This window comes from Elephantulus edwardii, unplaced genomic scaffold (genome assembly GCF_000299155.1).
Source record: "Elephantulus edwardii isolate Elephantulus edwardi_28Jun2011 unplaced genomic scaffold, EleEdw1.0 scaffold00032, whole genome shotgun sequence".
Classification (NCBI taxonomy): domain Eukaryota; kingdom Metazoa; phylum Chordata; class Mammalia; order Macroscelidea; family Macroscelididae; genus Elephantulus; species Elephantulus edwardii.
In genome coordinates this window covers 18,580,530-18,597,572 of record NW_006399782.1, presented here as the reverse complement: position 1 = coordinate 18,597,572, position 17,043 = coordinate 18,580,530, and the positions used below count along the sequence as shown (strand labels likewise).

Sequence of the window (17,043 nt, the reverse complement as noted above, 5' to 3'; positions counted from 1 at the left end):
GAAAAGTCTATAGAGATGTAAAGCTTTGTTGTATGCATACATCCACCTAAATTTATTACAAGTTGTCCAGCTCATTAGCGAAGAAACTAGATTCCGTTTCAGCATTATTGGCAAAAACAAGGATATAGACATAAAATTAAACCCCAGACTTCCATTGCATTTTCCCCCCAGAAGATCAGAAGCTAAAACCAAGCAAGAAAGGTGATTAAGATGCACTTCTCAGCAGCCCACTACACAATAACAAAGGACATCTGTGAACAGTGATGCTGGACACATCATCAGTAAAACTGAAAGGAGATGGTACAAACAACTAAACACATTACTAGACTGAGACACCAGACCCAAATTCTTCAAAAGAGAACAAAGAGCAAATTCCTTTTTGTGATGGTCTACTTTTTGTATTAAGAGTTTTGATATTCTCTCCAGGATATTCTGGATTTCTGCCAACATTGCCTGCTTTGCTGTTTTACCAGAAATATGAAACAATCTCTGCTCAGAAGGATCCATGGGACAAGTGCAGTGTCATTAGACGACTCGGAGGTTGGGGTGGGGACTGATTAGGATCTCCATATGGCTCATCATTCTGCCACTGGGAAATAACCCTTGAAGATCTTCCCGTTTCTAGGAATTTGCTAGACAAGTCCCACTCACTCCTGAAGAAGAGCAGAGGCCAGCCTGCATAAAAGCTCAGGAATGTATAAATCTATCAGAATCATGAAAAAAGAGTGAAATCAGAAACCTTCTCTCCTAGGTTGCCTCATCTTCATCACTGGTTCTTTCTACTGTTGCTCACCCATCAATAGTAGGCACTTTCATTTACAGTGATATTCTGAGTGACTCCTGACTGAGTTATGATGATTGGGCTAGGAGGAATATGGGGTCCTGCCCTTGGAAGGGGCACAACTTGGTTTGAATACACACGGATGTCATGTGGCAGCCAAGGCTGGGGAAGGGGCTCTGCTCCTTATCTCTTTTCCTACCATTGCCCCCAGCAACTTGTCACAGCCGCATCTCACAATTACAATGCAGGACAGTATCTACAGCACAGTGAGTCTATGTACACATGGACCATTCCCTTGGCATGCTTTAAAGAGAGAGACACACACACACACTCACACACATGTACAGCCACGTGAGAGAGAAAGAGAGAGGGGGAACTTGAGCACACACGCACAATAGATAAAATTAAAATGGCACTTCCTAGCATTTGCGGCATGACTAGTGCTCAGGGAAGTGGTGGGAGCAAAGAGAAGCAAAGGCTGGGTAAACAGGGAATATCTGGCAGGAAGGGTGTAGATAGAATATACTGGAGGGAGACAGTATGGTCTTAAAAAGTGGAGAGATAGTGGAGGCAGGGCAGGGGAGCTAGGCAAAAGTTCAACAGAGAACTCCAGTGTGGATTCCACTGATAGTCTGAAATGGTTCAAAGGAAAAATGGAATAAAGAGGTTATGGAAATATAAACACCAAAGGCAAGACCTTATTTTCCCCCCATAGATGAAAAAGGATGAAGGAAGGAAGAATTAGGGGTGGTGGTTGGGATCCATCAGGTACTTCTTGACTTGCTTATTTTCACAATATCCCAATGTCTTTAGCATGACGTAGTCTTTACACGGCGTACGTTTGCTTAGAAATACACATATCCTGGTAGAACTTTCCCACCCCAAATTATCCTCATTTTTTTTTATATTGATGGACTTAATTTTGTTTTCTAAAAGATTGTATTTTCTTCATTTTCTTATTTCCCCCTTCATTTATAAACACACAAAGTTGTGAAACCAATGTTCTCCCCCCCACCCCCATCTTCCACGCTCTCTCTCTTTGTATCCTGTGTGACGCATTTTTGTGTGTTTTTATTCTTATGTTTTAATTTGTATTCTATTAACATTTGCTGAGAAGGCAGAGCAGGGATGCTGCCAGCAGCCACAGTGGTACGGCCAGACTGATGGATCCGTTGATTCCTCTCACCGATCCAGGTCCTGCAAAAAGAGAGAAAAGAGCGAGGGTTATATTCACACTGTTAGCATTGGTGCTGATTGAAACAGAGGACACAGTTCAGGAGGAGATTTCCTAAATCCAGTGCTTCCTGGCATTAAGAATGTTGCAAAGGGTATCACTGGTTGAGACACTGATAAATGCAAAATACTTTTGCCAGAGAAAAGCGTAAGTTGCCTATTATTGTTGACTCTCATGGCCCCGTCGTGTTCTGATCATCAGATCTCCCTGCCTACAGTCTTCTAGTGCAGTTCCTCCAGGCCAGCATCAAGTAAGGTCCCAGCAAGGATATGGGCCCATCCACAGCCAGCCATGGTCTCATGCAGCACTTCCATTAATAAGACATGGAGGCAATAATGTCACTGTTTCCAATGGGAAATACCATCATGATTTGTTCTTGGGGAGGGAAATGGCTTAAAAATAACGTTTATGACAGGGAGCATAGGTAACACAGTAGGTTAAGTGAAGTGTTGTTTGTTGGCTGCTAACAGAAAGGTTGGAACTCACCAGCTGCCTAGTGGGGACAGAAAGCTGTGGTTGACTTTTAGAGAGAAGGTAGCCATGGAAACACTATGAGGCAGTTCTGTCTCTGTCTTGCTGTGTGTAAGTGGGAATCTCCACGTTGACAAAAGTTTGGTTTTGCTTTAGTACAACAGTAGTGAGAGAGAAAATAAGCCAACAGGTGGAGAATCTCAAAAAGACCCAAACCCTAGTTCAATCTCTTTGTTAAACATGTAACAAATACAATTCACGGAATAAGAAAGGTGAAGATCTGAATGAGATAGCATTGAGGCTTAAGTTGACCAGATTCTGCCTGGAAGGGTCTTCCACTACTTAGTTTCTCTGATATGGATATGATTTGGAGGATTGGAGAGTTGGTGTGATTTTGACAGAATAACCAACCTTTGAATTAGATGGAGAAGAGGGTGGTAGAGGGGTTTGTGTGTTAATATAAAGAGTATTATTTGGGCAGAGATCATGGGTCCAATGGATGAGTTTGTGTCCTACACTTGCTCTAGTTTTTTCTTTAGAATCGACTTACCAAAAGAAGAGAATATTAATTTTTACTATAACCTCATCTTGGCACTTAGGCAAGGGTTTACTTACACAATAATATTTAAAAGTAAGTCTGCTGTTATTGTGAGTCACTTTGAAGTTCTGAAGGCATACATGTAGATCAATATTCCTGAATGGGAATTAGTATGTGTTTCTTTGAAAAAAAAATCTATGCTGGTTTGCAAGATCAGTATAACCATCCTCTGGTTTTAAATGTTTCAAAAAGTTGTCTATCCACATACCAAATCTAGAGGTAAAATAATACAAGATGTATGTTGAATTCAAGCATAGTCTCTTACTCTGTGTTATATATAGGCAATAACAATCACAACTAAACTAAACAAGAAAACAATGACATTGTTGTAAATGCTTTGCAGATATGAACACACAACCATCGTATTAGAAAGGCTCCATAATTAACAAGATTTATAATGGGAGGCAAGGAGACCTGATAGACATTGAATTGGAATTTATTTTCTTACTGATATTGAACTTACACAATCGGTAAGTAGAAGTGCTGGATTTTTTTTTTCTTTTTACCCTAGAATTTGACTCCAGAATTTTTGTTTGTCATCACCGAACAGTGAAGTGTCAGTGAAAAGTGAAAGGATCTGGGTGAGTTTCTTGTCAAACAGCAACATTTGGATTTGTTTAAAACAATAGCCAGAATTAAACAGAAAGAACAAGGGTCATCCATTACCTTTGCACAAAGGATTTTCAGTGAAGAGATTTTGAATGGATTACTTCTTAAGAATATGGAAAAGGTTTTTAGTTGTTACTCAGGTGATTGTAACTAAAGGAGACCTCTAAGGGAGCTCTCGTGGCTGACTGGTAAAGAGTTGTGCAGCCAACCCAAAGACATACAGATTTGAATCCACCAGCTGCTCTGTGGGAGAAAGATGGGCAATCAATTCCTGGGCCATTTGCAGCCTTGGAAAACCTGCTGGAGGGTCAGCTTTGGGTTGGTTCTCACTAGATGGCACACAACAACAGCAACGACAATGGAGACTTCAAAGAATACAAAGGAGAAGTGCTCTGCAGAGCTTTCAAGGTGGTGACATTTTGGAAGAAGATTGCTAGATCTTGATTCCAAGATTTTCATGCCTGGATCCGAACAACCTTTAAGTTAACAGTCTTTAAGTTCATTATCTAACATTCAGCCATTTGGACCATGGATGAACTTCTTAAAATATCACATAATATTAAATATGAATACATACAAACTTTTAATTAATAACAATGCAAACAGTGGCATCACTAGAGGAGTGCAGGGAGTAGAGACTGCATCTTGGACACTGTCAGAAGGGCTGACAGAAAAATGGCTGTTAGTAAAATGTTGTACAGTGTGGTACAGAAATTTATTTTTAAGGGATAGTAATGACAGTGAAAACATTTTTCAAAAGTCTAGACAAACAGATGTGTCCTGGTGAGAGTGAAACCAGTTTGCTCCTTGGAGGCAAGGATTTTGAATCTCTATTTCACATATTATCGGCATGTTGCCAGGAGGAACCAGTCCTTGGAGAAGGACATCATGATTGGAAAGGTAGAAGGACAGCGCAAGAGAGGAAGACCCTGTATGAGATGCTTTGACACGGTGACTGTGGCAATGGTGTCAGGTGTGCCAGAGACGATGAGGTTGGCTCAGGATAGGGCAAGGTTCAGAACCATTGTTCATTGGGTCACCATGAGTAGTAGGCCACTTGATGGCACAAAACAACAACAGATACATAGATCAATATACTTGCAAGACTAAAGCATTCCTAATTTACTTCTTAAATTTTCCAGTGTTCTCAAGCAGAGCTGTCATTATTACCCAGTTATAATGGCATTTTGAATCATATAGTTATATCTATACATGCTTTGGAGCACACACTATTGTTTCCACTGCGGCTGCAATTTTAGTAACAGCTGATTTTGTCAAATTTTCTTGTGTTTTAGCTACAGTATAATGATAATTATTACTTGTGAACCTGTAACAACATCTTTGAGAATGAAGTAATTAAAGACGGATATTTTTTTAAAAGGCTACCACTGAAGTTACTAACAGTATTTTATCTAATAATGTTATAACTCTAGAATTCTGTAGAAATATTTTACAAAACAATTTCGTTGGAAATATTAATATAATCTAAGAAGTATTATACTTAAGCAATTTAAAACTCTATTATTATGTATTATTTATGAAATATCCATGTGTATTGAGATGACTCCAAGAGTTACTGCATTTGGATGACACTAGTTTAAGTGATACTACTGTGTATATACTTGAAAACCAACCAGCCAAACAGATGCAAAACCCCACAAACCTATTGAGTCAATTATGAGCCATAATTACCCTGCAGGATAGAGTAGAACACCATTTCCAAGGGTTTCTGATGCTGTAAATCTTAACAGAAGAGGATTCTCTCATCTTTCTCCAGTTGGAGTTGTTTGTGGGTTCTAACAGCCAACCTTTCAATTAGCATCTGAATGATTTAACAGCTGAGCCATCAGGGATTCCTAAGATACATTGCGTACTGTCAAGTCAGAACCAATCCAGAGCTGACCCTCTTGTGGTCCGTTTAGAGGCAGTTAACGGCAAGGGAGGAGACTGCCCATCCTTCTCCCACATTATTATACATAGAGATTCTATAAAGTGTGCCTGATGTGCAAAGAAGAGGAAATGCAGGATAAACAATTTAAATAAATATTCTCCCAAACAATTCTCGGACAACTTGAATGGTTGCACTTAGGCACTCTAGATGCCTTGAGGTCCATGATTTTCATGAGGAATGTAGACTGTATATTCTGCCTCAGTCATCTACATGGTGACTATAGATCAAGGACTGGAATTCAGGTGTTCTGGACTTTAGCTCTATCATCCCAAATTGTCCTTTACCCCCTTTGAGCTCTCTATTAGAATCTGCAGTCCCTCAGGAGAGCTGGAAGACAGGGCCTTGCATCCTTTTTTTTTTTTCCTTGTGGGACCTTGAGGCTTTCTTAAAGGAAACTTCTCAGGATTTCTAGTCTGATAACAATGTTGTTCTCCTATCAATTTATTTCTTCTATCTGCAAAAGATGTCAAGAAGTTCTTGACTCATTTCATAAAGGCCTACCGAAATATGTTTGTACTACTGTACTGTTGTATGCTAAGTCACTTCCAATTAATTGCAGAGAGGGTAGGCAGCCACATAGGATTTTTACGACCATATCTTTATGGAGGCTGACTGACCACTGTGCCACCAAGATTAATGCTTCAGTAAAACACTCTACACTATTGTGTGCTGTCAAGTCAAATTCAAATGGTAGCTGGGCCTCTAGTGAGTTTTCAGAGATAGTAAATTGCACAAGAGATTGCCCTCTTAGGCCAGCATCTTAGGTTAGCAGTCAAGCGTTTAACCGCTGGGCCACCGAGATTAATGCACCAGTAAAAACTATGCTGAGACCATATGAAAAACAAACCTGCTGTTGTTGAATCATTTTGGCTTAAGAAAAAGTGAGGAAGAGTGTAAAGCAGAAATTTCTCTAGAAACAATTTTGCTTAAACATTTCCTTAATCATGTTATTTAAACTGAGAGAGAATAGATGTTCTTTCAGATCTCTTTGGGAGCCACCTCAGAATATCTAAGAAGCTGAACTTTATAATTTCATATAAACAATAGTGAGTATCTGTAGTATCACATACAATATGTGTGTTAGGACATGTATACACACATACAAAGAGAATGTGCATGTCATAGTTAGTTGACACCAAATTGATGCCGACTCATGATTAGCATCCATGTGTGCAGAGTAGAAGTGACCCTATGAGGGTCATTTAAAAACCTTCATAAAGTTTTTAAGGTTGTGATATTTCCAAGGTAGTTCACCAAGTCTATCTTCTAAGGTACCCTAGGTAGATTTGAACCATCAACTTTTCAGCTAGTAGTCAAGCCTAACTATACCAACCAAGAACTCCGTATCTTGTATTTGTATGTGTATATATCTATATGTCCTCCCCTGGGTCGGTTACGACTCAATGGCATCTCTCTCTCTCTCTCTCTCTCTCCATCTCCATCTATATCTATCTGCGTCTATATCTATATATCTATCACATATATATATCTCATATATATGGCATATATCACATATATATGGCATATATATCACATATATATGGCATATATATGGCATATATATATATATATACCTCTTATTTAGAGTCAACAAGACCTAGACCCTCATGGAGGGCCTTTGTATTCAAAAGTCAGTTGTTATTATATTTTTTGAGGAACATTCTTCTAAGTGGTACAGCACTCTTCTGTTAATTTGCTGTATCGAGGTAACCTGGGGTTGCTGTGATAATCAACCTTGTGCCATTGGGGTGTCAAATGTCATAATGGTTACCCATGATGGACAGTGTTTCATGGAGTGGCCAGTTTAAGACAGGTTTGGAAGCAGGAGTGGCATCCACTTCTTAAGTAACATGCCTCTAGAAACTATGAACTTTGAGAAGTGAAGATAGTTATGGAAAGGCTTTTTTTTCATAGGATAGCTATGAGTCATGTTCAACTAGACAGCAATCAACAACAAAATACAATTAATATATAATTAGACAAGTATATATGAAGCTATACCATATATCTATATGGAGCATTAGTGGCTTAGTGGTAAGGAATTGTGGTGATAACTCAACAATATGTGGTTCAAATCCACCAGCTGCTCGAGGGAAGAAAGATGGGCAATCTCCTCTTGTGTGATATACTGTTTCTGAAAACTCTATGGAAGGTAAGCTATGGGTCAGTTCCAGCTTGACTGTACACACACACACACACAAGCATGCAAATATGGTATTGTTATGTGCCATCAAATTGAGTATGACTCAAAGAGACCCTATGAACAACCGACCTGAACCCTGCCTTATTCAGTACCATTATCAAAATCTCTGACAAACTAGAATCCATTGCTGAAGTCGTTGTGCCAATCCATCTTGTTGGGGGTCTTCCTCTCCTTTGCTGACCCTCCATCTTTTCAAGGTATCCTTTTCCAAGAAATAGCCTCACCTACATACGTGTTCGAAGCAGGAAAGATGAAGCTTTGCCATCTTGGCCTCCAAGGAGCACTCTGGCTGCTCCTCTCCAAGACATTTTTTTCTTTTAGCAGCCCATGAAATATTCAATACTCTTGCCCAGCTCCATGATTCAAAGGCATCTCATATACATAAAGGATATACACACATACTATGATCTTCTAGTACATATAATTGAGAATTAGACGTTACTTTCACGTGCCACTCCACTTTGTACATATGAAACCTCAGCATGCCAGTGTTAAGAATTTTTAATTTTGTCCTTAATTATTCCATATATTTATTGCATTTTTTGCATCTGTTAAAGATATCTTCATTGCTATCAATTATTATTTATTAAGTGCTCTCATATAGCTATTTAATGTGCTTATATTACTTGCTCTTTTCATAATTGGCTTTGAGTATAAATAAATAGGCTCGAAAAAATGCAAGGGTAAATGGGTGCTAGTTGGGGAATCATCACAAGTGTGTGTGCAATTATAGATCTATATGACTGCATAGAAGACTACTTCAGTTAATGGCTATTTCAGGGAAGAATAATCAGCAAAATCATTAATTATGTTTTAGTTCATAGTTATGAAATTTCTGCTTATTTGTGGAAATGCAAATGATAAATCTTATTTCCCACACCAGATGGCCAGGCTCAGCAAGTGCTTTCATATCCTGACAGATATAATGAAAGCAAGAGTCTGCAAACATAAATTAGCCTTAAGAATAGATAGGCAAATAGAGCCACAATTCAAAAATTTGTTACATGTTTTTCATATAACAGACACAAATCAATCTTGGTATTTAGCCACATTCTGTATGTGTCTATGCGTATGTGCACACACATGTATGTGTGGGATCTGGTAAACAGAAAAAGATGACATTGTCATTATTACTCATTTCAGAAGCCTGGATTACAGAATGGCATGAAACATCAATCTGAATCAAAGGCACTGGTAAAACAAATGGGATCAAGGCTTTTAAGATTTGACCCAAATATAATTACGGCATGATTGTGAACTTTGGCCAGGTTAGGACAGGGTTCTTACCTCCAGCCATAGAATGGTAAGTTAAGTTTTATACTAAGGTGAATGCTAGACCATTTTACTCTGACACTGTTTGTAAAAGAGAACTTGTCATTAAGCGAAAATTTGGCAAACCGTCCTGAAATTGAGGGACAGGAGAATTCCTGGCAAGCCTTTCCATTGCAGTCTTATACAGAACTCTGAAGGAGTTAATTTGCCCCTCAGTGAAAACTCAAAGAAAGGATAAGGTGATTTTTCAAACACCTGTCCTGAGCTTGGTGGCCACTTTAAATCTATTACTTCTGCTGAGTACTCAGGGCTGATTGCCTGGGTATGGGACTAGATTTATTCAGCATGGTCATTAATCATCTCCTCAGTGATCCTTGAACACTTCTTTCAGTCACTAAGGATTCAGGGTCAATTGTAATTTTCTACCTATAAATAATTCAGCCATGCGAGAAGTGGGACAAGCCAGAGTGTAAGTTTTCATTCTTTTTAGAATTATTAAAAGCTACGAGTCACTGAAAACAAAAACTGACTACTAAAACAAACACACAAAACAACTGTTAAACAAAAGAGAGAAAATCTTCAGGAACTCCTGAGCAGCATCTCTTTGCAGTGTTATCTAATGCACAGACTAATGGCATTTGAGTTTTCTGGGAAGCCATATTGAGGAGAAAAGCTTCATAACAAGGACTTTGGCGCCACCTGTTAAGCGTTTTCAGCCAGTGCAGCTTCCTCTGCATGAATGAATCGGGGATTAAAGTCCATATTCTCCAGAAGGGAGCCGACTGTTGTTTTAAGGTGCTTTTGAGTCCATCGATGGCAAACTCTGTGCTAAAGCCACTAACATGTGAGTGGTGCATGCACATGAGCTGCACTGGTCAGAAAATGAACTCAAGTTTCCTCAGTGGAAGAGGAGAATTCTATCACTTAACCACCACAGCCCTTAGATTAGAATTGTTAGGTGCTGTCAATCGGAGCTGACTCATAGCTAGACCCTCCAGCGGGTTTTCAGAGACAGTAAATCATACGGGAGAAGATTGCCCGTCCTTCTCACCCATAGCAACTGGTGGATTCAAACCGTGTGCCTTTGGAATAGTAAAGGAGAAATATTTATGTTTACTGTAAGTAAACAACTTTAGAATTACATTTACGTTCTTCCTACACAGAACTCTATTAATCATAGCTACATTCTTTGTCAAAATAAGATGTAGATAAGGCTCGCATATTCTCACAGCAAAATCAGAATTACTACTTTGTTTTATCCCATCAAAATCGTATAAAATATTTTGACACAAAGCGTTTTTTAAATCTTAGATTAGTACTTATAATTCTTAGGAGAGGACACTAAGAGCATATCTTGATGGCCTTTGAAATGAAAAAGAAGCCTGTGCCCTATTTACCCATCCACATTAAGTCTTCTTGGATCACAGACTCCTGTGTGTGACATTAACCACTTCATATACAAATATAATGGCGCCCTTGGCTGAAGAAGACAGTAGTTTGTATCTCCTTGCCCTGAATGATGTTGACCTCATGCATATAATTCCTGCTGCTTCTTTCCAACTGTTTTCTGTGAGGACCTACTAATGTCATGAAACACTGCTAGTCTTTTCTTGGGAGTCAGTCACAAAGAGTCCACAATCTCTGTGGTGACTGTTCAACAATGGGTTCTATGCCCCTCAAAAGAATAGACATTTGATATTGAGAATTAGCTTGATTTTCTGAACCTTTATAAGGCCCTATGAGGGAGATATCTTCTGCTGAGACCACTACTCATGCACATGGCTGCCTAAGAAGTTAGAGGGGTGACTGGCTATACAGGATCTCTGTGACTCTGGTCTGGGATACACCATTGTTAGGAATCCTGGACTGTTGAACATGTATGCAAAGTCTTGCAGAAGTGTTAAATGTTTATATTTTAGAATCTATCTGTGGTGCATTTGCTTGATTGCTTTGTTTATGTAGAAGAAAATTTTTTGCTTTTTTTATCAAGTGCACAGTGAGAGTATGTGGGGACAATTTTAGTGAAGGCATGAAGAAAAATAGCTCCTGAAGAGTCCAGTGGGCCAGGTTTACTCTACCAGAGTGTGAGTTTATGAAGAAACATAACTTCTCAATTGATTAATTTAAAGATATATCTTTCTATTTCTGTTAGCTTCATCAATTTGAATATCCAACAAGTGATCATAAGTAAGTTCTGTGTTTCTTCTGAAAGAGGCTACTCATTGGGCAATAAATATTTCCACAGTGCAGCTATCCAAGAGCAAATTAGCCCTAGACATGTCAGCTAAGGAAATAAGTTTTTTAGTTCCAGAAATTTAAAAATTAACATACTGTCAAAAGAAATATTGAGGTTATGGGTTTGACCAATAACTTCTGATATGTAAGTTCACAAGTTCACAATTTGAGAAAAGTAGGAACAAACATGTTATAGAAATTCTTACTAAAAATTACTGAAATGAAACAAACTAAAAAAATATTACAAGTCAATATGTTCCTGTGAAATCTCAATTTTAAACATATAGAAGGTAAACAGAAATAAGAACCATACCTTTTTGCTGGAAGTGCACGGTGGTGCCAATTTCTAAAAAAGGGAAACATTTAGCAAAACAAAAATGAACTTTATCAATAAATTTGAGAATAAATATGAAGGTAAGCTAGTACTCTCCCCTTTCTAAAAAGTGAAAGAAAGGAAGAGAGAAAAATCCAGTCAGATCAGATACTGATAGTGAGGTGGGAAAAAAGGTAAAAGGAAAGGGAAATTATTTGCAACTACAGATAGCTGATGCTACATGTTATATACACAGACAAGGACAAGGATTCTGAGTATGACATCCAAAAACTGTTTTTAACTCCAATTTTGTGGGACCATAAAATGTGTCTGGAAATTCTGTGCTGTGTTTTGTATTCACTATTTACTCCACTAAAGTCAATTGACCTTACTCTTCTTTGAACAGGGCAAGTCTATTTAAATGGAAAAATGTTTGCATTTGTTGTTGAAATAGTTTAACTTCAGATCTTTGCATGTTCTATTCAGTCATTTAATTCTGTTTTTCTGCTAGAATGTCGAGTCAGGTAATAGCTTTCCTAGTCATTTCTCAAAACTACAGAACCAAGTTTCTTTCTTCCATCCTCCCGCCTTCCCTCTCTTCACTCTTTTCTTTTTTTTCTCTCTCCCCCTCTCTCCTCTCCTCCTCTCTCTCTCTCTCCACCCTCTCTCTCTCCTTCCTTCTCTCTCTTCTCTCCCTTTTTCTCCTTCCTCCCTCCCTCCCTCCCTCCCTCCCTTCCTTCCTTCCTTCATCTTACTAACACTATTGGCTTTAGTGGCCTAGCGGCAAGAAGCATGCCAACCCGAAACCATACCGTTCAAATTGACCAGCTGCTCTGTGGGAGAAGGATGAAAAATCTCTCATGTGATTTTACTGTCTCTGAAAATTCACTGGAGGATCAGCCATTGGTTGGTTCCCACTTGACGGTACTCAACATTTACAACTAGCTTTATGTTTATGTATTTATACACAAACAACAACTAGTTTGTTTTTGTATGTATTTTCATGTTTATGGTTTGCCTCAAGCATTAGAATGTATAACAAGGGTATCAATAATGCATAGTCTTGTATATAATTATGCCTCTCTTAACTACATTAGAACCCAGTTTGTAGCAGATTGACAATATGTTTTTGTTGACTATATCAATCAATCTCTGGATATCTCAAGAAATCATAGTTGTATTCAATTTTAAATGTCCATATCAAGTAAGTCACAACAATCCCTGATCTTTAGATGTTGTTGTTATGTGCCATCCAGTTGCTTGCAACTCTTAGCCTCCTTATGTACAACAGCTCCGAACCCTGCTTCATCCTGACCCAGTCGTATTGTTTCTGACACACCTATTCCCATTACCCTAGTAACAGAGTCAATCCATCTCATCAAGGGTCTTCCTCTCTTCCACTGTCCCTCCACCCTCCCAAGTATGATGACCCTCTCCAAGGACTAGTCCCTCCTTACAACATGTCCAATATATGTCAGACAGAGCTTCAGACTCCTTGACTCCAAGAAGCAGCCCGGTTCCGCCCTCTCCAGGATAAGCTTATTTGTTCTCCTAGCAGTCCATGGTATATTCAATACCCTTCTCCAGCACCACAATGTGCAAAATTTCTATAGAATTCCTTCTTTGAACCTCAGGACCAAATGAATGGTTGGTCAATGTAAGAACTCATTATCACTGCTAGATAATGTTTTCATTGATGCTCTGGACACAGTCAAATATTTCTGAGTGATGTGTTTTCTGTAACAAAGTAAAAATTAGTTTGGGAGAGAGCCTTTTAAATTGTACATATAGTAATTTGCTACTTTGCTTGAAACCTGTTAATGCTTCCTTGTGCTTTTCAGAAAAAGGACCAAAATCATCAGCCTGTATTCATGAATTCCCATAACCTGCCACATCTTTTCCTCTGGCCCCATCACAATCTTTACATTCCAATCTATCAGCTTCTCATGAAGGAATCTCGTGGGTACCATGCTTCTTCTTAGATGTTGTTGTTGTTATGTGCCGTCGAGTCGTTTGTGACTCATAGCGACCCTATGCACAACAGCCCTAAACCCTGCTCTATCCTGTGCCAATCACACTGTCTCTGACACACCCATCCCGATTACCCCAGTCACCGAATCAATCCATCTCGCCTTCACCTCCTGCACCATCCCTCCACCCTCCCAAGCATGATGTCCCTCTCCAAAGACATGTCCAAAGTATGTCAGACGAAGCCCCAGAATCCTTGCCTCCAAGAAGTAGCTTGGTTTAATCCTCTCCAAGATGAATCTGTTTGTTTTCCTGGCAGTCCATGGTACATTCAGTACCCTTCTCCAGCACCACAGCTCAAAAGCACCAACTCTCCTTCTGTCCTCCCTAGTCATTGTCCAACTCTCTGATGCATAACAAGCGATTGCAAAGACCATGGCCTGTATCAGGCGCACCTTAGTCTCCAGAGAGACACCGTTGCTCCTGAATACCTTAGAGAGGTCCCTAACAGCAGACTTTCCCATCGCAATACGCTTTTTGATTTCCTGACTGCTGGTGCCAAGAGTGTTGACTGTGGAGCCGAGCAAACTGAAGCTGTGAACAATCTCAATCTCTTCGCCATCCATCCTGATGCTGCCAATTGGTCCAGTGGTGAGAATCTTTGTCTTCTTGACATTGAGCTTCAGTCCATACTGAAGGCTGCAGTCCTTGACCCTCCGCAGCAAGTGCATGAGGTCCTCCTCAGTTTCAGCAAGCAGGGTTGTGCCATCTGCATAACGCAGATTGTTAATAGATCTTCCACCAATCCTGATGCCACAATTCTCCTCATAGAGCCCAGCCTCTTGGATAATCTGCTCTGCATACAGGTTGAAAAGATATGGAGACAGGATGTATCCCTGATGTACACCCTTCCCAATTTTGAACCATGCAGTGTTACCCTGCTCTGTTCTGACTACTGCCTCTTGGTCCAAGTATAGGTTTCGCATTAGCACGATTAAATGTTCTGGGATTCCCATTCTTCTCAGAGTCAGCCACAGTTTGTTATGATCCACACAGTCAAATGCCTTCTTAGATACTAGGGTCTAATAATTTCTCTGCTTGAAATCCCATTCATCCTTCAGAGTTTGTCATTCCTTCAGAGACATTTTCCTTAGGATACTTAAGTTCTTTCATCAAGACCTCTTTGCTACTTCAGAGTGCTCATTTCCGTTTTATTTTAAAATTCATTTTCTGATATTATTATTATTATTATTATTATTATTATTATTATTATGTTTAGCTTTCCCACTGGATGATGGGTGCTGTGGAGGCAAGAACTTTATTTAACATTATTTACTGTTGTAGGCCAATCGGAGCATGGCAGATACTCTGACACAATGGGTCCAACTCACTGCCATATGAGAAAATCATTATACACCAAATAGTCTTCTAAGTCAAGACCACAGGACCTTGAGTAACTAAACATTTTAGTCTCTAATTAAGCATAAGAGGACAGGCCTTCAAAATGAGATTTGCTACGTATCTGACAGCAGTATAATTTTTTAATTCCCTTCCTCACACCTTTTTCTATTGAAAATAAATCACAAGGTGATCTCATTAGACATGTCTTTTTTACCCTTGGAATTCTTAGGATGGACATACAGAGGGACATAGCTGTTCTTAAGAGAAAATGATATCTCCGTGTAACTACAGTTTCTCTAAGGTTGTCAGACATAGGAAAGGGGCCTAGGTTAAATATTCCTTTGTATTGTGCTCATTGGTGGACCTCTTGATAAATGTCAATGGGTGCTCAGGGACAGCACTATCTGTCCTCCTGTCCTAGAATAATGTGTTTGTACCTTTGCTGTTATTGTAAGGTGATGTGAGTGGATATAGATGTGTAATGACCCTACATACAGCAGATTGAAACCTTGCCTGATTTGGCATCATGCAAAACAATCACCATAACGCACAAATTCATTATTGTAGTCACTGTGTCCATCATCTCATTGCAATCTTCTTCTGTAACCTTCTACTTTTCCAAGTAAGATGTTCTTTCCCAGGGACTGGCCTCTCCTAACAACATGTCAAAAGTATGTGAGACAGTGTTTCTCCGTCCTTGCCTTTAAGGAAATCTTTGACTGACTTCTTCCAACACAGCTTTATGTGGCTTTTGACATCTGTAGTTTGTTTAATACTCTTCTATTGTAGATGTTCTCAATTACCAAGTGCAACACACTGGAAATCTTTAGAGAGGGACTGGAGAGAATTCTGCTCCATTACTTGCTGCAGCTATCAATCAATGTCACTCTCAGCCCTGAAGTGATTGAAGCCAGGTTCTATCAAAGATGAGATACTGATCACTTTCGCTCGATGTCTCACATCTGAATATTGATAATACAGTAGTAATTTAAAAGGCTGCTAGTTGCTTTTGAAACTATTATAAAAGCATATATATTCATTGAACATTTTTTGAAAGAAAAATATTTCCTTAAAAACTTTACAGAAGGTACTACAGAGAATTTGCACATGCAATATGAGAAACTGAAAGGCAGAGAGACTAATGAGTGACCTAAGGTCACACAGACAGCTAGTGCTGGAACTGAAATTCTGGTCTCCCCGTTCTCCAATCAGGAACCTCTCCATTTTTTACAAAACTTCTATAGGCTTTTTTTAAGAACAATGGCTCAGAACTATAAATGTCTTACTAAGGAAATGTAAAGAACGTGATACTGGTTTGAAGGCATATGAGGGATCTGGTGGCCTAGAGGGTAAGGAACTGCACTTCCAAATACGTGGTTCTTTTTTTTTTATACTCAGATACGTGGTTCTAATCCACCAGTAGCTCCATGGGAAAAAAAGATGAGCAATTGCCTCCCATGTGATTTATTGCCTCTGAAAATCTGCTGGAATTCCAGGTAATGAATCAGTTCCAACTTGAAGGTACATAACAATAGAAGTAACAGGGAAAATCTGACACTATTCTTATGTGAAGTGAAATGATACTTTTTAAAATTGGATCTACCTTCTTGTTTATCATTCCATAGAATTTGTAAATTTCTTTCAGCCCCTAGAGTGACACTCTTTGCCCAGAGGAATCTGGATCCTTCCTGGGAACATGTTTGGGTAAATACACTTGTTGCCCTTGGTCCACCTGCTTCAAGGCAATGAATGACATGCCCACTGGCACTGGGATTATTTAGAAAATTGGATAGGCAGGGAAAACAATGGCTCTACTCTACTAGATTCTTTCCACACAATTTGTTTCCTCTGAATTTTCTATATTTTAAACGCTATGAATCAAGGTAGAACGACTTGGTTTTTTAGGAACAACTTAGAAAAACACAATTAACATTTCTTTATTCTGGTTCATCACTTGTAAAATGAGCTGCATTAACATACTCACTATACATTTGTGCTATGGACTAA

General features: G+C 39.1%; 1 protein-coding gene across 2 annotated transcripts in view; it reads right to left on the bottom strand.

The window, feature by feature from the left end:
* Positions 1-1,381: 1,381 nt before the first annotated feature.
* Positions 1,382-17,043, bottom strand: part of LSAMP (limbic system-associated membrane protein) — a 1,002,858-nt gene continuing 987,196 nt past the window's right edge. Inside the window, exons 8-9 of one of the 2 annotated variants that reach the window (XM_006884266.1) lie at positions 11,668-11,700; positions 1,382-1,978 (exon numbers count right to left, since the gene is read on the bottom strand). In XM_006884266.1, coding sequence (XP_006884328.1) covers positions 1,881-1,978; positions 11,668-11,700 — 131 coding nt within the window. In that variant the 3' untranslated portion in view covers positions 1,382-1,880. The remainder of the gene's footprint in view (positions 1,979-11,667; positions 11,701-17,043) is intronic. The other variant, XM_006884267.1, reaches the window with a different exon arrangement.